At 35.2% G+C, this 23787-nt stretch overlaps 1 protein-coding gene across 3 annotated transcripts in view; it reads right to left on the bottom strand.

Moving 5' to 3' along the window:
- CSMD1 (CUB and Sushi multiple domains 1) overlaps positions 1–23787 on the bottom strand; it is a 1092404-nt gene that overhangs the window by 56277 nt on the left and 1012340 nt on the right. For all 3 annotated transcript variants that reach the window (XM_039385566.1, XM_039385564.1, XM_039385565.1), the window contains exons 50-52: positions 19476–19661; positions 6228–6422; positions 4327–4500 (exon numbers count right to left, since the gene is read on the bottom strand). In XM_039385566.1, coding sequence (XP_039241500.1) covers positions 4327–4500; positions 6228–6422; positions 19476–19661 — 555 coding nt within the window. The remainder of the gene's footprint in view (positions 1–4326; positions 4501–6227; positions 6423–19475; positions 19662–23787) is intronic.

Here is a 23787-nt window from a genome sequence, read left to right as displayed (position 1 = left end):
ATTTGACAAACTCTTTCCCATGGTACAGAAATTAGTGTACTCATCTGCCCTGAAATCATAAATTAATTCTACACAGACCAGTGGGTAACATAAAGTGATGCATATTTTCAATTACAGCTGTCCTGAATTACATTCATGCAGGTACAGTATAGGTAAAAAGCAACTCTAACTCATTATCATTCCTTTGAAAGGAAAAGGCTCATTCAGAGCTCACTGGGTGTTTGCCTCCTGATTTTTACAGGCTTCAGGTAAGTCCTAAAGGCACCTCTGGAATAAATTTGGGGCATGTTGTCCTCAAAATTTAGGAATACACCACTAGCAGCATTCGCATCTCACTTTAAGAATTTATCTTTCCTGAATTCACTCTGGAGGAGCCTGCATAGTTCCATTGACCTTGTTGGGAATTTAGGAACTTAGATTGTACTTTAAATTGCATCTAAATTAGATGCCTAAAGTACATGTTGTGAATGTACCTTATGTGAGAGAGTGTAAGAGAGGCAGGGAGGGCTTTAGTAGCAGAAGTATGACTTTCTGCAGTATGCATGTGATAACTCAAATTTAGACTTTCACAATCCAAGCTGTGCAGTATTTTTGGCACTATAGACCCTGTCTGATTTTGAAATAGCAAAGATTAAGTAATGATTAATGACCTGCCAGCTCTGAATGTGAACTTTTTTTGTCTAATGAGGTAAATCCATGTTCTTAACAGTTCTAAGATGCATATGAATGCATAGGGCTGCATTCAGCAATGAAATCAATCAAATAGAAACCAAAGTCCACCAAAGTTTTTAGAAAAAGAATTGGGAAGTATTGTAAGACAAGCATTGCTTTTATTGCAGTAATAGTTCCTGAAAGAGGTCCTGTGTTCATTACAAGTGGGACTAGATCTGTAGAAATAATTTTAAACAGAATGCAGATAGTCAGTTTTTAGTTATGACCAAGGGGATAAGATAATAGTAGTGGATACCAATTTCAATGTGAATTTGTAAAAAACTGAAAAAGAAAAAATCCAACAGGAAATTACTTCTGCAGAGGAAAAGGATGAATTCATATAAATTAAATTCAAGCTGTATATAGAAATAGTCTTTCCTAACTATGAAAATAAAATGGAATTGTTCACTATGCACTATGTACTGAGGTTACTGCGGACAGCTAATATTCTGGGGTATGCAGTGTAAAATTTATTTCTCAATATCAGAATAGAAGAAACCTCTTTTCCAGCCTTCCATGGGCAAGAGTAATTTATAATACAAACAGAATCCATTGAGATATGTGTATGCTGGTAGCCAAATTATCCAAATTAGCCTGTCAAAAAAAAACCAGTACCTAAGTCCTAAATACTATTATTATTGATCAGATTATGAAGTGGTATTTCAGGTTATTCAAAATGAATGAATGTTAACACATATCTTTATGCTTGAAATCATTATATGTAGGTGTCAGGCAATACTCTGGCAATGAATGGTATAACACATTGCAAAAATCTACAGGGCTAATAGCTCTTTTTTTTTTTTTACAATCTAGTTTACATGTTTGCAACAGAAGAAATGGCTATGGAAAATACTCTTACAAATACAAATTTGGGGCTGTTGGATCTTCACAGCTGCAGTTCCATCATATTTTAAATTTCAGTCAGCCTCAGTCCAGGGATAATCTGACACCAAGAGAAAGCTGATGTGTTTTCAGATTCAATCACCTGCACAGTTCCACTGTGGAACTGATGAACTTATGTATGTAAAAAAATAATGCCAAATCATAACATTTTCCTAAACAGCACCTCAGTGCAATTCTTATTCCTAGGTAAAAAAAGATTTCTTTTACCCCTTTGCTGCTCTAAATATTAAAAAGGTAGCAATTAGTGTACTCCGTTTATGCCTTTATTTCCTAAATCAAAATGACATAATTCTTAATACAGCATATTTTAAATTAAAAAATAATGGCTTGAAAATGTATCAAGCCAGAGAATTGTTCTTTTTCACAACATTTTCCAGAAGTAACTGCATCTTGCTGGGAAGTCTGTAATAATGAATTGACATTTAGAAGTTAGGTTAGCTCTATGAGACAATGGTCACAATTTTTGACCACAAGTCCCTGTTAGGGCGCCATTTGAGGTGCTTGTTGTTGCACGAATCCCACTACTCACACCACGGAGTGGGAGAGGAAGATTAAGATTTATTATAAATACAGTGCTTAAAACATGTCACATGATCTTTCAACCAACGACATTAAAGTACTTCACTGAGCATGCATGAGAGCCCAGAAAATTGCAAGTCCCAAAATCCTTTGCTACATTTCTTCCTGCTACACTCCATATCTTGAGAGCTGACATATTGAAAAATTATATCCACAAAAATTGTATTACAAACATTACTGTTGCAAAATTAAGAAGTTAATTAGGAATATATTATGAAAGGTCATAAAATCTTAATTCAGATCAGAATACATTATATCATGCTTTTTTTTTTCTGAAAACGTTCTGTCTTTATTTTCCTTTCTTCTATAGACTAGTATCTGAATCAAAAGAAAGAAAAAGGCAATCAACGAGGCAAGCAGAACACAAAGTGTGAGATTTTATCCCTGACTTGGAGAAGATTCCCACATTTCTGTATTTCTCCTTTACCCCACCAAATTTTCTGCTTTATATTGATGAAGAATAGAGTTAATATGGAACTGATAAATTCACTTTCTTTTTCATGAAGTTTAGATTATTATGCTTTTGTCTGTTAGTGCATTATTGTCTTGTAACTTGCAACCTGTTTAGGACATATTTTCTCTAAAAGTATTTTCAGGCATTAAAGATCTCCAGAAATGCAGGATGTTGTCACTAGTACTCTGTTAAAACTCATGTTTATCTTACGATACCTGCTATTCTTAATAACCTTCTAATATGAAATTTATGATACTTGGAAATTGTTTTTTTGAAGACGTGGTTGAGTTGGTATGTGGTCCCATCACACCTGGTTATTGTGATGCAGATGTTCTCCTTTTAATAGATTATTCTACCAGGAGAATGTTGATGTGTTTTAAAATGCAGCTCTGGTTTGCTATGTTTTGCTCTGGAGAACTGTAACCATTTCTTTCAGCTTTGCATCTTGGTGAGAGCATGAACTCAAAGCTCAATAAATACAAATACCCTTTATGATAATTCTATGAAGTATCTTTGCTTAGATAGTTAATACAAACCAGCATAGACTTATTAGTTGTGTCTATAGGGTAATGAACACCAGCAACCTGATAGGCCAAAGGTCTATCTGAGCACAGAAACACTGTGACACTATTAATGTTGGGAAAGTTAAAAAAATGGAATCAGGTGCCTAAGAATTCTAACCAACCATTTGATATTAGTTCTTTAGGTATATGTAAAACTTCTTTCTCACTTTATTTTTACTTGGTTCATGTAATGACAACGTCAGGGTTTCATGGATGGCATGAAGGTTTAAAGAAATGATGCTCAGAAGATTTTTTTTTTCCCCTGTTTTGATTTGAATTAATTTCTTGAGAAAAGACAAACTGTTATGTTTAAAATGTACTAGACAGGCATATTTTCTGCTAAAATGATGTGGTGAGGCAGCAAAGAAGAAAGGTGCTTTTTATCAGAGGTGGAACTCTGGAGAAGAAAGAGGAGATTCCTCCTTTCCTGAGAGCAACTGAGTACATTTAGCTATAAGGCAAGAAGAAAATCTGCAAAATGAGGGCAGACAAAGCAAATAACAGATTCCAGAAACAAATACACTGTCCACAATCAAGAATAAACCCACTACTGATCCTCAAAAGTTATTCAAAAAGAAAACCTTTTTCTTATGTCTATATTAGGAGTGTAAAGCAATATGAGTAGATCTGAAGAGAGAAAAAGCAGGGATGAGAACTTAAGGTCCAAAATGCATAAATCCTAGGGTTTGAGTGTTGATTTTGCTTCACTTATCTCTTGTCTGCTTTCCTTGACTGAATGCTCAATATGGTGAACACTCATTTGCAGTTGGAATGTATCAGAAATGCTCCTGAACTGAAGCTTATCTTCCAACTTAGTTTCATCATATACACTGTTCCACAAAGAAAAGTGCTGTGAATGTGGATAATAATTGGAGTCACTTAAAAACCCAACTGGTTTGAAAAGCATTGCAACAATATAAAATATAATTTAATTTCTAATAAAAAGACATATGCTAGTAGAATAGCACAAAATCATATGCAGTACACAGTATTTCCATATTTAAGATACCTTTATTTTTCATTGATTTAAAAAAGTTGTCGCTTGATAAGCATTAGTCCTTGATACTGTTTCTTTAAGACAAAACAAAACAAGGGACAAAAATTTGATTTTGTTACCTAGGCATTGCGTTTCTGTACCACTCCAGAGACCATTTGCCAAGCATTCTCTCACATGAGAACCAACTAATGTATATCCTGTGTTACAAGTGAATATTGCAGTAGCTCCATACACTGTTAAGGTTCCAATCTTATTTCCATTTGGTGGAGATGGAAGACCACCGCAGGAGATAACTAGGAAAAAAACAAGCAACAGAACAAACTGAAATATGAAAATGTTTTTCATAATTTTTTTAGACTGGAAGACAACATACTGCCTCGTTTTCTTAAAAAGTAAATATAATAGGAATAATATAAAAATATAAGAATAAATTAAAAAATAAGAATAAATTCTATTATACCACAGAAAGGACTTAAAATTATGCTTGATTTGGCAATACATGTTCTAAATCTGAAAATTCATTGGAATACTTTCATATCTTGACAGCAGCTTAAACTCAATCCTTCAGTATTTTCAATTGGTATTTCCTATGCTGAAACAAAGGAATCACATGAATTCCCAGGAAAGTTGTGGTTACATTCCATGTGTGCATACTCATGGCTACTTCTCAAATACATTTTCCCTGGCCATTTTAAGTCTTGTGTCTATTTAAAAATATTATGTATCTTTTTAACATGCAGAACTCTGAATTGCTATGAACTGTCTTTTTTCCTATTTCCCACTACTATTCATAAGCATATAACATATGTGTCAGTCTACTTGCTAAAATGATATATCTTCTGGTTTTGTTTAAGGCTAGACTTGACCCATTATCATACAAACCTTCTGTGGCATCAGCTGCAACACACAGCTATCACATAGTAAATGAAAAATTACCTTTTAGGAATGTATCAAACTCTAATCTAATTAAAACCATTCTGTCATTTCTTCTGTTTCTAGAAAAATATATCAATAATATTTTAATTCAAGATACAGACCAATGACTTCAAAAGCTTGAACTCTATTCTATTCTATGTTAGTGTGAATCATGGGTTTACTTTCAAAAGCATGTTAATCACAACTAAACTTCCTATCCTATAAAGGGCTCGTTATTCTATATTTTAAAAGATTCACTATAGGAAATAACATGGAATTGGGTAGAAGTTGGATAAAATCAAGTACAAGCCACTGTGCAGTTAATTCAGTCATAATCAGAATATATGTGATCACAGTTTCTTGTGCACAGGTGTCCAGAGATGAGTAAGACTATTTTTGACTACGATACAGGCACAATAACGTAATCTGTGGATTAGCCTAACTTTATAATTTCTAATGCTAATGCTGAATATCAATTGCAGTTCTACGTGTTTAAAAAAAATTAACTCTATTCCTAAAATGCAATGGAATTGACTGTTCTAAACATATTACGAATGCTTTATTCATTTTAATTACAGAGATTCCAGTTTAAAATAGTTAAATACATAAATAATGAGCTACCTCATGACATGTTAGGCATCTGTTCAGCATATTTGTAAAACAATAAACTTTCTAATTAGGTCTGAAGTAATTTACGGTATTTTTGTATGAACACATTATAAAAGCTTATATGCATGTTTCTCCAAAAGCATAGTTTTAATGCTTCACCCAAGAGGTCAAAGCAATATCATCATCTAATCTAACTCTAATCTGGAATCTTCTAAAGTAATAACATTAACTCCTTGTATTTTCTAAATATTTATGTACCATCCAGTTGAATAAATACAGATTGATCTCTTGATGCTACTTCATTGACTCTTGTATGAAACATATTGTACTTAACACTTAAAGAGTTGGAATAAATTAATTTCCAGTTAATGAAAATTTCACATTTGCTTACTTACAGGAATGTGATAGCAAAATAGTTTGTTAAAAACTTTATTTATAAAATAAAATCTGTGTATTAAAAAGCATAGGATATTCTGTAAACAAGTATATTCCTTACCCTTACAACTTGGCCTTTCATTGCCTACACTCCAGGTTCCGTTACTCCTGCACTGTATGAGTCTTCGACCCAATAAAAAATATCCAGGACTGCAGCTGAGCATGACTTGAGATCCATACTCATTCAGTGACCCAGAAATCAGTCTCCAGACAACATGTTCTGAGAGCAGAGTCTGTATGCTGGGGCAAGTTACAGCTGTGAAGAAAGGACATGTACATATTAGCATTCTGACCCTAAATTTCTTCTCGGGTATATTTCCTGACTTACTGGCAGATGTTTCACAATATAAGACTTAAAGTACCAATAATCATTTTGGAAATACAAGTTCCAAGGAAAATAATTAACATCATACAGTGTGTACAACAAATTGAACAGGAGTTTCTAGTATATTTTCATTTAGTGAGCTGCAGTGGAACAATGATATACAGGCAAGATCTCTAATGTAATTTATTTAAAAATTTCAAAGATAAAACAGATCACAGAGTACAGTGGATGTAAAAGGGAAAACAAATATTGCTATGCAATTTTTGCAAAGCTCTAAGAACTTCTTAAAACAGGTTGCAATAAAAGCTGTTAGCACAAATTGAAATGTTAATTACTATATAACAACATACTGTGAGTATATAGGAGAATTACTTCATTCAAGTTTAGAAGACTTAAAAAAATTAGATAATATTTAGAGAAACTTTTAGAGTGATTACAGTTCTGTTGCTTTTAGTATTTCAGACTTTGTAAGAGAATGCAGTTACTGCCAGTAGGCAAAAACTGTAGTTTATGTTCTTCATAAGGCTTAATATAGCTACCAACCATACACAGCATTTTAAAATGTTTTTCAGTTTCAATTTGATGCTCTGTAATTCAAAATAAAGTACAGAGAATGTTTAAAATATTTACAATATTGACATGCATTCTATCTTAATGTGACATTGTCTCTGTAAAGATTAGACTAGTTTTATGAAAATATTCATGACTATTTTATTTTGTTATTCAGAATTTCCCTGCTATAGAAAAAGTCTGGGTGAATTAGTAACTGGTTATGTCACTAAGTGACATTCACAAAGTGAATGCTTTAGAAAAAATTATTACCCCAGAAACACTTGAGAAAAGCTATACTTTCCAAGGAAAATCAACCAAAAAACCCAAACCAAACAAAAACACAAAAACTCATCAAAAAAATCATGTAGCAGAAATTTAGTTTTCTTATATGTTGCTTAGTGTAAGACAAAAGCATTAGGAGCAAGTGTGTAAAAACCCCAAATGAGGAAATAAAGAGTCTGGTCCTCAGTTATGCTATAATAAATATATACTAGGAAAGGACTAACAAAGCTGACCAAAAAAAAATTAAGAATTGCATATTCTGTAGACTTCCCTTCACACAAGGGAAAGTGATAGAAGCAAAATTCCTGTAAAAATTTAGATTTCCACCACTTTTCAGAATAGCTCTGTTAATGCTAGAATTATGCATCTACCTTTTCCAATAGTCATCCTACCCGTGGCAAATTCTGGCGTCTAGGAAACACAGGCCTGAACACAGCATATCTATGAAGATATACAGAATTTATGAAGGAGAAATCATCTGAAGAACTTTCAAATGACAGATTATAATGTTATATTGAGTTGAAATTCTAGAATATTTTCTTAGATTTTTTTTCATTGTATCTTAGGAAGGATTGCCAGCATATTAACTTTGAAAGTTAATAGTTCTTCACTTTGGTCTTACAACAATATTCTGTCTACTTAAGAACAGTATCCCAGGTTAATAGAGAATTTCTTACTTCCTAATTTAATTTTTTTTGTATTGATACCAAACTGGGTCTCATAGCTATGGAAAGATTATAAACTATCAACCAAGAAACATTTTTTTCTTATTTGTTGTTAAATAACACATGTATATTGAAGCACTCCACTTAACACCTTGTAGTGAAAATCATATCGTTCTTTCAGAACACAAAAATATTCTAGATAGGAGCTTAATGCCCCTCAACTTTAACATTTTTATCACTCCTCCTTTCAAGCACTAGTTTTATTGGTTCTTTCAAAGATGAAAGCAAGCCTCTTATTTAGTCTAATAGCAAAAGTTTTAGTCTTAACCATAGGATATATCTTAAGACACTTAGAGACGAGAGATTCAGCTGTTTCAGAACACATAAATAAGCCACATAAATGTTTCCTCCACATTCTGAGGTCAATATGCAATTTATTCTCTCTTTATCTATAAATACACCTAGATTTGCAAGCACCCTTTACAAACAACTATCAGATTCTGATATATGATTTTAGAATTTCTAATCAAAGATGTTACTGAGTACAAAATTTACTTCTAGGCTGTTGATGTAATCAACTAAAACTTGCTTGAAAACTTTTAATTTTACAGGGACTGATTTTGATTTATTATATTCCTCATAGTTCAAAAACAAAAAAAAAATTACTATTAACGGATGCCTGATTTTGTCCACATGGTTTTTGAATGAGTGCATCAATTTGCCTCTCATTGTCTGTCTCTTGTAAATTATAGTCTGGGTATTATTTAAATTCTCATTTACATAAATGAAATTCTATAAGGGATTATCTCAACTTCTCACAGATGTGAAGATGTTCTCTTATTTCTCTATGCATTTTTATACAAAAATGTATGAATAGTATTGATTTTCATAAAATATAGGTCGGAAAACATAATTATCATTTGAAATTATGATTAATATTACCTATTTTAATTACATGACAATCTATATACTGGTAATTCTGAAAAGATTCAAAAGCAGGGAATTCGTAATGAGATATAATTACCATAAAACAAGAGTTGTTGTAAAGCCCAAATAGGCAGATCCATCACGTCAATGCATGGCTGTGAGGCTGATGTAAGTGGAAAAATTTTGGGTTTTGACCATGGGATGATGTATTCAACATCTGGTCTACTAATACCTGATGGGAGGTGTTAATGGGGCTCATTGATAGAGTTTAAAGTAGCTTGGAAGGGGGAAAGAGACAAAACCAGGCTCACAGGTAACAAACGATGGGATGGTGTGCCAAAACTTGAGGACATGGGATCTGATAGGATCCCTCAATCTGTCTCAAGAGGTGTTGGCTTCAATGTACCACACCTGGAATGTTTCTACAATACTCAGTGCAGCATGAGGAACAAATAAGAGGAGCTCGAAGCTTTGGCCCAGTCCCAGAGATTAAATATCATTGCCATAAGTGAAACCTGGTGGGATAAGACTTGTGACAGGAGTGCCCTGTTGGAGGGTTACAGGCTCTACAGGTTATTCCTCTCTACAGGTTACAGGTATAGGCTGGGCAGAAGAGGTAGAGGGGTGGCACTGTATGTAATGGAAGGGTTAGAATGTGTGGAGCTCATAGCTGGCAATGACACAGTTGAAAGCCTCTAAGTGAGAATCAAGGGGTAAACAAATAAAGTGGATGTCACTCTGAGAGTCTATTACAGACCTCTCAGCCAGGATGAAGACATTGACAAATTATTCTTTGAGGAAAAAAGGAACACTTCCAAGTCAACTGCCCTTGTCCTTATGGGGGGGCTTCAACTTGCCAGAAATTAACTGGAAGCATCTCACAGCTGGTACAATCCAGGCCAGAAGTTTCCTTAAAAACTGAATGACAACCTTATAGAACAGGTTCAAAGGGACCCAACTCAGAAAGATGCCCTCCTTGATCTGCTGCTTGTCAACATGGTGGATCTTGTGAGTGAAGTGGAGATTGTGGTTGTCTTGGCCACAGTGACCACAAAGTGATCGAATTTAAAATCTCTGTTGACAGGAGGTAAAGTGCCAGTGAAACTTCAACTCTGGACATGAGGAGAGCAGACTTCAGGCTACTTGGGAAATCAGTAATTCAAGTCCCCTAGGAAAATGTTTTTGCAGGTGCTGGGGTCCATCAGTGCTGGTCACTTTTTAAACGTCATCTCCTAAGAGCACAGGAGTATTGCAAGTCAAGCAGATTAAGCAGATGAACCCAGGTTGAGATATTGTCTTGAAAACAAGATAAAAAAAGCAAGGTGTATGCCCAGTGGAAATAAAGTCAGGTGACATGTGAAGAATTCCGAGATGCTACTTGCAACTGTAGGGAGAAAATTTGCGCAGCCTAAGCTCAACTGGAGTTGAAGTAGGGAAGAAATGTGGGGGACAATAAAAGGAGTTTTTTTCAAATATATTAATGGCAAAAGGAAGTGTAAAAATAACATTGGCCCATAAAAGATGAGAATGGTCACCTTACAAACAGGGACAGAGATAAGGCAGAAGTGTTTAACACTTTCTTTTCTTCCATCTTCAACATGGATGATGAACTAAGGGGGTCTCAGCCCTGAGCTAGAGGAGCATGACTGTGAGAATGATCAATTCCCAGTTGACCCTGAAATTGTGCCAGATCTGCTGCTCCAGCTGGATCCCTACAAGCCTATGGGGTCTGACAGGATTCATCCCAGAATCCTCTAAGAGCTAGTTGGTGTTATCACAAAGCTCCTCTCAAGGATTTTTAAGTAGTTTTGGGAATCTGGAGAGGTCTCAGCTGGCTGGAAGCTCGTGAATGTTGTCCTGTTTCTCAAGAAGGGCAAGAAGGAAGACCCAAGAAACTACAGGCCTGTCACTCTTATTTCAGTGCCCAATAAAATAATGGAGAAGATCATTCTGAAAAGTACTGAAAAACACCTGGAGGACAATGCAGCAATTGGTCATAGTCAGCACACCTTCATGAGAGGAAAATCCTGCTTATCCAACCTGATTTCCTTTCATGATGAGGTAACCCAATTAGTTGATTAGGGGAAGCCAGTTGATGCAATCGTTTTGGATTTCAGTGAAGCTTTTGATACTGTCTCTCACAGAATCCTTCTGGACTAAATGTCCAGCACACAGCTGGATAAACATATCATTGAGCAATTGGCTCACGAGTCAAGCACAGAGTTGTAGTGAATGGGTTGACGTCAGACTTGTGACCTGCCACTAGTGGGTTCCACGGTGTTCCGTCCTCAGCCCAGTTCTTTTCAAGGTTTTCATTAATTAGTTGAATGCAGGACTTGAAGGAATACTAAATAAGTTTGCCAATGATACTACATTGTGAGAAACTGTCAAGTCCCTCAAGACCAGGGAGGCCCTCAGAGAGACCTCAACAAATTAGAGAGATGAGCAATCACCAGTTGTATGAAGCTTAGCGACGGATAGTGATGGATTCTGCACCTGGAACAGTGCAGCCCTGGTTGTGTTCATAGGCTGGGGAAAAAGAGGTTGGAGAGCAGCGCTTCAAAAAGGGACCTGTGGGTCCTGGTCAACGGCAAGTTAAATATGAGTCAGCAGTGCCCTGGTAGCCAGGAGGGGCAACCGTGTCCTGCATCAGGCAAAGCATCGCCAGCCAGTTGAGGGAGGGGATTGTCCCGCTCTACTCAGAACTGATGCAGCCTCACCTTGAATATTGTGCAGTTTTGGGCACCACTTAGACAGTGTCCAAAGAAGGGCCATAAGGATGGTGAAGGGTCTGGAGGGAAACCGTATGATGTGGGGCTGAGGTCACTTGGTTTGCTCAGCCTGAGGAGACTGAGGGGAGACTTAATGGCAGATTTCAACATTCTTATGAGGGGAAGTGGAGAGGCTTCACCCTCATGACAGAACTCGAAGAAATGGCATGAAGCTGATTTGGGGGAATTTATATTGGACATTAGGAAAAAGCTTTTCACCCAAAGGGTAGTTGAGCACTGGAACCCAGGGAAGTGGTCACAGAACCAAGCCTGTCTGAGTTCGAGGAGCATTTGGACAGTGCTCTCAGGTACATGGTGTGATTGATTTTTGGGGTGTCCTGCTCAGGGTCAGGAGTTGGACTCGATGATCCTGATGGGTCCCTTCCAACTCAGTATATTCTATGATTCTATATTTTCTACTGAAAATGTGAGAAAAATGTTCACTAAGCAAAATGTCTACTACATGATCAGTGGCAATGACTAAATGAATATAACAAGGTCTTTGCGACTCCAACAACTAAAATCTAACAAGAATTTGTGCAGTGATAAGCTCAGATTTTAGTTTTAAGTCTTCATTATGATTAAGTTTTTGTAATTTCATTATTCTTTTTACTTTTTCTTTTTGTCAACAAACACATTGCACTATCAATATTTTGCAAGAATCTGAAAACCAAAAGACTGACTCTTCCCTTTTACTGAGCTATCCTGTCTGCAAGCTTTTGCTTGTCTTTCTTTAGTGTTGTGTGAGCAAAAAAAAAGAGGAGATCTCATTCTCTTCAAAAATATCTTGTAATTATTCTTTTCAAAGAAAAAAAAAGACAAGTACAATGTATATAATGGAAAAAATATCGCAATTACAGAAAATTGCCATTATTATTTTCAAGTACGACAGCACATGATAATTGATTGCCATTCTTTGACTGGTAGTTAACAACCACAGAGAAACAGAAAGGGCATTTTGGTATTACTGTATGGTCAACTTAATGCAATAATGTGAATTACATTTTTCAAATATACCCATTTGACTAAATTCACTATTAGCTTAATAAAGAAGCAAGATTAAGGTGAAGTTATGCATTATGTTTGAGAGACTAGTGTGGCTTAAATTCACAACATTAGTAAAATGAGAAGACAGTAGCAAACCAAGTAATCCTATATACCACAGAATTCAAGAACAAAGACCTAAGAACAAAATAGGATCACTTGAGCAAGTTGATAGTTTCAGTATGCTAATAGAGCAAAAAAATTAAGTGGTTCTTGTTGGTCAACATATTTAAACAGGAAAGGCTTCAAAACTTCAAAATAGATAAACTAAAGGATCATGTGGTATTCAGAATCAGTCTGTCAACTCAGTCAGCTATGTCAAGCCAATCTGTTATCAGTCTAATGTATCTGGACTAATTAAAAATGGCTAAACTAATTACCAGTTTTACTACAATTCATTGAATAAGTACTCCATGTTACATATCAAACCTTGACAAAATACTCCAAAAAATAATTACTGACCTTAGAGTCTATTAAAGAAAATGTGAGGAGAATTATTGGGCATGGTGTTCTGAATGTCTTAGCAAATAAAAAATACCAGCACAATGTTTGTGGTGGTGAATTTTGGCTTGTTTATATTAGCAAATTCCTTTTTGCATTTATACTACAACTAATGTTTTATTACCAAACTACTTATGATTCATAGTTTTATAACTAGAGATCATACAGACAAATTGAAAATTATAAAAAAGGTTTATAAAATTTATCAATTGATTCCTAGAAAAAATTCAGTGTCTCAACCATCACTGTTACAGCTCAGCACGTCATACCTTCCAAAAAAGTCTACAGTGAAATCTGCAATATGCAGATTATACAAAGGTGCCGTTAGGTGTTCTTTAAAATATTTGATATTAGATGAAGTAGCATAAACTAATGAAGGACACAATTCAAATCTTTGAATGAGTATATTAAAGGAATAGTACAAAAGAGCAATGAATTTATGCAGTTATAGGGACTACCTTAGCCAATTAAAATGTTAGAAGAATTAATTAACCGTAAACTCAATTTCCTAGGTTATCCATCCACACACTTATATGAAAAGGAAAGCAATAAGAACAAAGGCCAACAAGTTATCCTATTTCAGCAGTATTTTTCTTAGTAAATATATACTGGTCCAGACTCAGCACCAACACGCATGGAGAATAGCCTGTATTGGTACATTTTATATGTACTTATATAGAAATATAATATAAAGTAGTATATTTTCATATTCTTAGCTTATAAATTATGGTACTTAGCTTTAGAGAACTGGCAGTTTACCTTGGCATAATCAGAAAAAAAATATGACATCATGATCTTGCAATAAGTGAACACATTCAGTCTTCTGATCTTGTGAAGAAAAACATGGAAGTAAATCATAACATTTGCTGTCATTATTTTTTCACCCTCTGTCACAGTACTTGAAATCAGATCCCTAGATCTGGTCAAAAAGCACAGATAGTGGACAGAACTGGAAGTTCTGCTTTGCATTATCTAGATCCTCCTTTAATATTGTTTTCTGCATATGTCTTAAAGCAGCCTTAGGCCTCCAAATATCCTATGGAACAAAAAAGGTTGTACTATCACTAATTTGAAGTGTTCAGGTATTTGTAAATCATTTTACTGCAGGTCTAGCAAAACTATAAAACTGGGCATTAATCATAATTATAATATTCTTAAGAATTTGCATTAGACATTTTCTAGCACGCAAAAATGCCTGTATTAAAAAAGATGTTTCCTGCTGGCCTAGAGAACATTTCTTTTTGTGTTGCTTTGTTATGTATAAAATAATGCTTGACTTGTAAAATAGTTCTGTGCTAATGTTCACCCTAGTCTTTCTAAAAGTGTCATACATATTTAAACTGTCCCTAGTGCAAACACTGGGACTGTATCACATCTCAAACTAGCAGAATTTTTTAGTACTGGAATGTACAAAGCTAACTCATTCCTGAGGTTTGTTTTCATGGAACATGAATTTTGGAACAAGGGATTACAAATTTTCTAAGAGCATTGAAGGTTACATACTAAATAAAGAAAAAAGTTCTCTTTTGCTTCAGAACAGGCCTAGTATGACCTCCTTCATTGATTAAGTTCTCATATCATTTTTTCTGTAGTTTCTTCCTATCACATAATGAATTTTTTACTACTGACACAGTGTGGCACAACTCATACTTTCTAATTCATTCAACTCCTAAGAACAGCATAGAAGAACTGCTTCTTTATAATATTCAGCGAAAAAATAAGCAACACATTCAAGCTATGAACAGACGTCAACTAAGAGGTTCTTGGGAGAACCCAAGACTTAGATCAGTATTTCTATTTCATGAAAAAAAAAAGTGTCAAGTGTCCACAAAATCAAAACCCCAAGAAAATAGATTTAGTGACTCCCAAAAAGATAACTACTCTTATCTGCCACTTTAGCATATGAAATGTAGGTAGTCAAAGTCACAAGGATGTTCAGAAAAATCTAGATTTCTGAATCAGAGGAATTCCATAGCAGAAGGATAAAGACATACACGAGAAAAAAACCCACATGGTGAAAAATATTTAAAAACATAAATGAAGAATGTAAAAACCAAAAAAGTGTGTGGGATTAATTCCACCAAAAGATTGATTCAACCAACACCTTTAGATGACTTTGTTTCGTTACAAAATAGTTACAGATATTATTCCAGTTTCTCTATTCAGTAAATGACTTAGATATTCAAGTGCTGCTTTGGCTTGAATTTAGTGAACAACACATCTAAATTTTGCATTAACAGCTAAGTTCTTTTCTGTTTCCATTTTTCAGTCTCTGCTTTGGAAGATCTTATTGTTCTGCACTTCATGACATATATTCCGAAGAAAGTAAAAAACTAAGTAATAGGAATAATAATTTTCACTGATTAGTCACAAACAAAATTGAATAATCATGCTATAAGGATGTAATTTTATATAATAATAGCAAGAGATTATATCAACCGAAGGAATGAAATTTCATTTGTGTTCTTTTCCCTTTTTGACTGTATTGAGCATCTGCATTTCTATTGTAGCAGACAAAACTGAAATCATATATGATGAAATGGAATAGAAAAAATTACGAAAAGATTGTCATCTTTTTTTTTAATCTTAGAAATATTGAATCTTATGACTTTTCACAAGTGTACTTTACAGGTATATAAAAATGCTGATGATGGGTAAAACAGTGTTTCTCAGGTAACTACAGTTACAACTTAAACCCTTAAATTTCTATTTATGCTTATACATTCTTTCCTTTCTTCTTGAGCATTATCCAAATTATATTAATTGGGGTAAAAGATATTAAAAGCGGTTTATGTGGCATACAGTAAAGAGAGAATCATGGAAGAACTGGCACTTATCTGTAGTTTGAGATCAAAGTTGTTTGATTTATTCAGATTTCTTGGATATAGCTACATCTTTTGAATGGGATATTTTTTGTAACTGTATATCCCACTCATTTCTCTCACCAGAAGTAATGTACTAATTTACAAGTTTCAGCAGAAATTTTTTGCACAGATAGTGTCCTGTATTCATATGTAAAGTTACTACTATATGGTCACTCTCTAATAAGTGTATTAGCATGATTTAAAGTTCTAGGGCTCCCAACTGAAGAAGGACATGGACCTGTTGGACTGAGTCCAGAGGAGGGCCATGAAGATGATCAGCAATCTGGAGCTCCTCTCCTATGAACACAGACTGAGAGTGTTGGGACTATTCAACTTGGAGAAGAGAAGGCTCCTGGGAGACTTTAGAGCACCTTCCAGTACCTAAAGGAGGCCTACAAGAGAGTTGGAGAGGGACTTTTCACAAGGGCATTAGTGACAGGACAAGGGAGAATGGCTTTAGACTGAAAGAAGGTAAGTTGAAATTAGAAATTAGAAAGAAATTCTTCATTACAAGCGTGGTGAGGTACAGAAACAGGTTTCCCAGAGAAGTTGTGGATGCCCCACCCCTGGAAATGTTTGAGACAAGACTGGATTGGGCTTGGAGCAACCTGGTGTAGGGAGGGTGTTCCTCCCTCCATGTCCCTCCCATGGCAAGGGGGTTAGAACTAGATGATCTTTGTGGTTCCTTCCAACCCAAACAATTATATGATTCTACAGTTCTATGAAATAACAATACAGATATAAGTCTGTTCCCTTCATCATGTGCTAGGGATATTTATGCAGAATAATGTAGCAAACCAAAATTTGGATACCAGAAAAAGAAACTGCTGGGCCTCAGCAGAAAGCCTTAGCTGGGGAGAAAACCTGCATTTGAGGACCAGACAGGATGCCACCTGTTTGGAATGTCCTGCCAAGATACAGAGACACTGTGCTGTGACATTATCAAGCCTCTGCATAAAATCCATTATTGTTTTCTCCCTCCCTGTGTATCCTGTGTATTCTGTAAACTTGAATATCCCTCCCCCATGTAAATCTCCAAAAATGTAATCCTAAAATAAGTGTTTTTTCCCTGTGATGTAATTCCTAAGACCCCAAAAAGTGTAATTTGGGTTTTCCCCTTACCTCATCCCCTGAAACCCCCTACTTGTAATAAGTTCAACCATCCATTGAATATGTAAACTCCCTTAAAATATCAGCATATAAGTCCAATAAACCATTCCAGATTCTGTCTCCAGCTGGGATTGTGTTAGTTTCTTTGACTCCCACAGAATAACTGAAGCAAGATACCTATTTGTCATTCAGCTAAGCTTTCTTAACAGATATCTGTTGATTGGTATTTCTTGTAATTAAATTCAGTAGCCTAATGCTCATGATCCATCTGTGTCTTGCCGTGTGACCATCACAAATCTTATTTTTCATGCTTCAAATCTGACGTAAATGCTTTTAATGAAAAGAAAGGAGTTTCAAACAGCTGCCTCAGGCATTATGTTGTCAGAGATACTTTGCAAAGCAAAATGCACTGATTTCAACCTTCATTTTAATAGACATGGGAATAAAACGGACTTATTAATTTACCATTTACCTTTCTGTGCTGTGTTTGTTTCTCATCAAGTTAGAGATGTTTCTATTTCTGGAGACTAAATACATTTATGCTTGCAGTAGCAATAGTGAAAAAACAGGTTTTTATGCAGATTGTGTAAGCTTTTCTGCACTTCACAAGTAAGAAATCTTGGGTAAAGAATGCATGCTTCCAAATAGCAATCCATTTTGAAAATATTGACCTTAAATTGTCACGTAGATCACTAGCACTTTAATTTAGCACTTGTGGTTTTGGAAGTAATGGGATTCTTTTTCAAACTGAATAAATTTTTAGAAAAGGAAAAGAGAAAGAAGAGACAAAAGTGTTATATATGTTTTGTTAAGATATTATAAACATTAAACAAATCTTTTTAATGTTGAAAGTTGTGGTAATTTTAATAAGTTTTTTTACAGGGTAGTCATTGTCTGGTAAAGTTTGATCTTTTCAAATAATACAAGGTTTTTGGTATGGATTTTTTTTTTTTTTTTTTTGCACTGTAGATATAGTGTTATTAATTCAGTATGTTTAATCCTCACTTAGTTTATCTGGCCTCTTCCCTCAAAAGAGTCTGTTGACATTTTTGCTGATTAATCATTCAAGTTATGTGCTTTGTATCTTGTCAAATTTTCTGAGAGAATGAAGCTCAGTTCAATACACTGGAGCACTGCCTTCCCTCTGCACATGGCTCTGAACTCAGAGTATGTCTGTGTGATCATAGGCTTCAAATAGGTTTCAAACAATCCTCCTTATGTACTCCGTGGAACTGCTGTGTACAGTTTTAGGCACTGCCCTTCAAGAAAGGTGTAGATCAATTGGAGATTCTCTATAGGACAATAATGAGAATCCCTGGTCCAAAAAATATGAAGGAAGAGCGAGATTGAATCACAACAAGACAGATCTCTACAGAAGAAGTGACTGAGTGTATTGGATTCAGGAGTCATGGTGTTGGCAGGGATGCGGGGAGGAGCTCCAGGGGTGGCCTCTGTGGGGAAAGGCTGGATGCAGTCGGTTCCAAAGGACCCACTACAAGACACAGTTGAGCCCATCAGCCATGATGGTGGCACCTCTGGGAAACTGTGTTTAGGAAAGGGTAAAATTTCACACAGGTAGAGAAAGAAGGAAAAAAGAGTCAGAGCAGCAGAGGGAACATCAAGGTCACAGGAGAAGGAGATGTTCCAGACACCAGAGCTAGTGTTCTGCTGCAGCCCACTCTCAAAAAATTTACATGTAGTATTATAGTAATTATTAATTTTGAGATTATGTCCTAGTCAGTATTTCAAGTCACATTGAAGTCAAGATCGGTTAATTATTGCTTTGATGCAGGACAGAGACAGGCAGTGGCAGCCCAACGCAAATGAGAGGCCGTGTCACATGGTAGAGGAGTCTGCACCACATTAGCTAGTTCCAGAAGGCAAAAATGTAGACTGAAGGATTCTTATCTGGTTTAATTATCTACACTAATGATATTTTAAGAAATAATTTTTGCTTTTATTACTTTAGAAGCGATAACAGAAAAAAATTACAATTGTGAAAATGGAGAAAGGCACATAATAAGAAAATATACAGGAAATTGAATTGTCTAACAATTTCAATTCAGATTTTTTGAAGAAGATAAACAAGGATTTTTTTAATTAAACCAATTTATAGGCCTTTATAATACTTTATTACATGCTAAATGATGATACATTCCTGAATGGCCACTGCATGGAATATGTATACATAAAACAAAAGCATCACCAGCAAAGATTTTCCTGGGAAAGATCAAGGGAAATATTATTGAGAAATATATGCCCACTTACATTTGCAAACAGGTGGCCTCCCTCTGTTGCTCCATAATCCATCTTCTTGACACACTGCTGTTGCTTGTTGACTTGATTCTAGCTTGAAGCCCTCATTACATTCATATATCAGTCTACTGCCCAAAGTGAATTCATTACCTATAACCGAACCATTCCCAGGGGAGTCAGGAATACCACAAGATACAGCTGAAAAGAAAGAAAATAAAAATATAAAGAATTGGAATTATATCATATATATCTTTAAAATATCATCCCACCACTGAAATAAGAAACATGGATTAGTAATTTTGACATATCCCATTCATAACAACTGAAATTAATTTTCTGTTGTATTTACAACATTCCAATAAATGGAATAGTATTTAAAACATGGATAAAAACTTAAAAGTGCATCTAATATAGACAAAAATTTTATAAATAATTATTTAGTTTAATCCAATCACTGTAGAGAGAGAATTTTCAAAATAGGCTAAGGGCAATCGTTTGTTTGCTAGGGAAAAAAATCAAGGAAGTGTCCAAAGTAATTTGGTCCAAGAAGGGAAGAACTGGACAGTTCTTAAACGCTTTCTAATAGTCTACTTCCATTCTCTCAGAGTTTCTTTCAATCCTGCACTACTACAAAGAAAAATTCATATTTGTTTGTTCCATACATATAAAACAATGTTATTTAATAATTGAATTTAATTTTTTTTTGTCTGATGAGAAAAGAACCTGAATAAATGACTAGATAGGAAAGAGTTCCACTTAAGGACATTATTCGCATGTTTTATCACTTATTGACATACTTGACTAATTCAGTTCAGTATGCCAAATATTATGTGAATCCAAGCTTACTAATTTTCCATATCATGAAGGAAATTATTTACTGAATAATTTTCACTCTTTTTTTGCACCTTCTGAATTTAACTCTAGATGTTTTTTCACGCTCACAAAATTTAATTTGCTATCAACTTAGTGAAGTTTGAGTAGCATCTAGTGTGGTTTTTTAGGGTTATTTATTATTTATTTATTTAACCAGAGTTCATTTAACCTCATAATATACATTTTAGAGTAGAGTGTAATTGTAAAATTATCTATTTCAGTCACTTTTAGGAAAGGTGTCCAAGTCAAGATTGTCTTCTGCCACCTGACCTCTCAGGTCCCTTGCTTTTGAAAATGAAAAAAGGCAACTCTCCAGTACATATACTTTTTAAAATTTATTTTAATGCTATGCTTTATTTGAAAGTAGTTATTTATGTACAGAGATTAACTGGACGAATGTTCCACAATAAGCTGCTTCCTTAGTAACACAACTTCTTGGCATTTTTTGCATCTTAACCAGAAACATTTTTGTCTTATCAAAATTGAGTATATCTCCATTAATGGGTAGCGGCTGAGCCTCCTGCCACTGGAAGGAATAGTAGAGGGACAGAGAAGGTAGAGACAGGTGGTAAGGAAAGGGTTCTTGAGGCCCACACTTACTGCTCTTATTCGTGTTAGAGAAAGTGGAGAAGGGGAAGAATGAAAGCAAGTTCTGCAGCTTCTGGGAGAAGGTCTTTGTATTAGAAGTGTTTTCCCACTCAGGGACCAGAGCAGGAGGGATATCTTTTCAGGGCTCTGGTGTACTCAAAACAGTCAGTATAGCCGTATGTGGTTAAAACGCTCTATCTATTCCCCCAAAGACCAGTTTAATCCTCTACATACAACTAGAACCCACTCTGACCTTCTGTTATGTAAGCAGAATTTTTTACTTGCAAAAAGTTCATTTGCTTGCTGAATTGACAGAAAGTTAAATGGTCACTCTGTTTTAGTACATCATAAAAACGACATTGCATTCTCCATTTCAAGTCATAGCTACTGTGAAAGGCTTCAGTGTCCCCAGAGCCTTGCACTATGTCCCCCCATCCTAACAAGCCTTACAATTATCTTCTGTCTTGTGTCAATGTGTCTGAATGCTTGATGTAGAATGCACTCGGGTTAAGACTTAACTTCTTGTCAACATTTTCAGGTCTCCTTTCTGATATCAAAACAATAATCTCTGTGTTAAGCATGCATACATTTAATTGTATAAAAACAAAATTCAAAACTATGAGTCTATCCACCCATCCCATGTTTGTGTCCCTCTGTACACACAGGTGGACCTTAGTCTATTTCCCTCTAAACACTCCAAACATGAATTAACTTCAAATAGCTTAGCAGAACAAGAAGATTTTATGATGTCATTTGAAAACCAAAAAACCCTCTCAATCCAGGCCTATTTAGTTCATTTTAGAAGCAAATGATTCTGTTAGCATTTGCTCTCCACCTTTGGCAATAACCTTTCTAGAGACTCATCGAAAAATTCAAGACTGAGTAGCTCTTACATGCAAGTTATTTTAAGGAATAAAAGATGTTCAATGCCCGGTTACACCCAGGTGGGCCTCTCAGTTATGTCAGGTTTGATGTGATGCCCAGTATTCTAAAGAACCTCAAAATCTATACTTACCTGCCACAGTTCAGTACTTTCATTCTCAGTGTGTACCTCAGCCCTTTACTGTCTCTTTTCTTTCCTCAGTTGTTGCTGAATCTTGTTCTGCTACTCTCTCTATATTGTCAGGCTACTCTCACTGCTGCTTTAGCTACTAATCATAAAAGCAGTTTGGTACCGTTCCTTTCACACTCTTATCTGTTTATTTGTTGTTTGTTTCTCTCCCTGAAACTGGGATTGGAAAAAAATATTCCTGCTACTACTAATTTATTGAGGCTGATAATGGTTTTTAGAACAGCAGTGTCCAAACAAAACATATCAGCAAGGACAGTTTCACTAACCAGCAAGTACTTTGACATTTAAAGTAAAGTTAGCTGAAGTAAACTGACTGAAATGGCTTGTTGACTTTGGACGGTGGAAATAATGTCACTACTGTGTTACAACCAAGCTCCCAGCTTCCCATATGAATGTTAAACAATAAAAAATGGTGTGAGAAAATCTTCTGACTTAAGGAACTGTCAAAATACTTCTTAGGTCAATGATTAGATGAGACTGACAGGTTGCAGCTGGGAGATGTGCATTCAGAGTGTGAAAAATATAAGTCAAACTTAATTGTGTCTATTATCTTGCACAGCAGAAAAATATAGTTCTTCCAATGCAAGCAGAAAAGCCTTTTATGACCTAGAAACTGAGATGCAGTTTTAATTACTCTTTCATGTTCTACATGTCATACTTGCATTTATTCCTTATCAAAACCTGTGAATTTAAAGTTTATGGCAAGCCTTTAAAATATCTATGTACCTATATCCCTTAAAAGCAGGCAAATTCACTGCATACAGAAATGAAGCTGGAGACTGCATACAGTCAGACATTGAGTTTATGTCCATGCACTGGAAAATCCCGAAAGTCAATCCTCAAGCTTTTATTGTTCAGTGACCTGTTTCTGGCATTGAAAATAGTGCTGAGAAAAGCATTTAAATACCATAAAATTAAAGACAGAAACAGAGAAGTCCCTAAAAGCAGGATTCAAAATGAAAAACATGCTGAGTGGCTTATGTGTATGATATCCAATCAGTAACACTGGAAAGACCCATGCCAATTCTCAGACTTGGATACACACAGAAACAAGGACAGTGAGAATAGGGTTGTGGGCGTAAAAAAAACATATTCTGAGCCATTATCTACTCTATTCTCCTATCACAAGTCAAAATTATACTCGATCAATGTTCATCTAATTTGTTTTTGAAAGACCTCCAATAACGAAAGTTCTACATTCTCCACAGGCAATCTCTTTCAGTATTTCACTAGCTGCTCTGAGAAAAGAAGAAAAAAAATAAAGAAAAACTTAAGATCCTACTAAAGTAAGCTTAGCTGTAATTCCTTTATCTAGAAAGAACATAAATCAATTATTTCATTCCTCTTTTGAACTACTTTTAGCATATTAAAAGACTGTTACCAGGTTTCCCCTTAAACCTCTGGGCTTTTTTAGTCCAGAGTAATATATTTATCTAACTATTTTATATTTTAAAATAGGATCATTGGTTTATAAGAGGAAACTGGGATTTGGAATATTTAAGTTATGCTACTTACCTCACATTTTTAATTTAAGACTGGGTGCTAAGAGGGACATTTTTTGCATAATAACATTTACAAAGAGGGTAAAAGGCACAAGTTTAATTCCATACTCAAAACCACAGAAATCCTAATTTTATAAAGTTTGGAGGTCCCAGAATCACGCATCTTGTACAAACTGCAAATGGATATTTTCAAGCCCATTCCCCCAAAGTAGACATAGAACACAGTCAGGGATCCGGAATAACAGCAAAAAGTACAAGGATCTCTAGCTCCACTATGTACATGTATGCA

Source organism: Pipra filicauda, unplaced genomic scaffold (genome assembly GCF_003945595.2).
Source record: "Pipra filicauda isolate LSUMZ 115617 unplaced genomic scaffold, ASM394559v2 scaffold41_size5083284_pilon, whole genome shotgun sequence".
NCBI lineage: Eukaryota > Metazoa > Chordata > Aves > Passeriformes > Pipridae > Pipra > Pipra filicauda.
The sequence above is the reverse complement of the archived record's forward strand: the minus strand, read 5'-3'. Positions and strand labels throughout refer to the sequence as shown.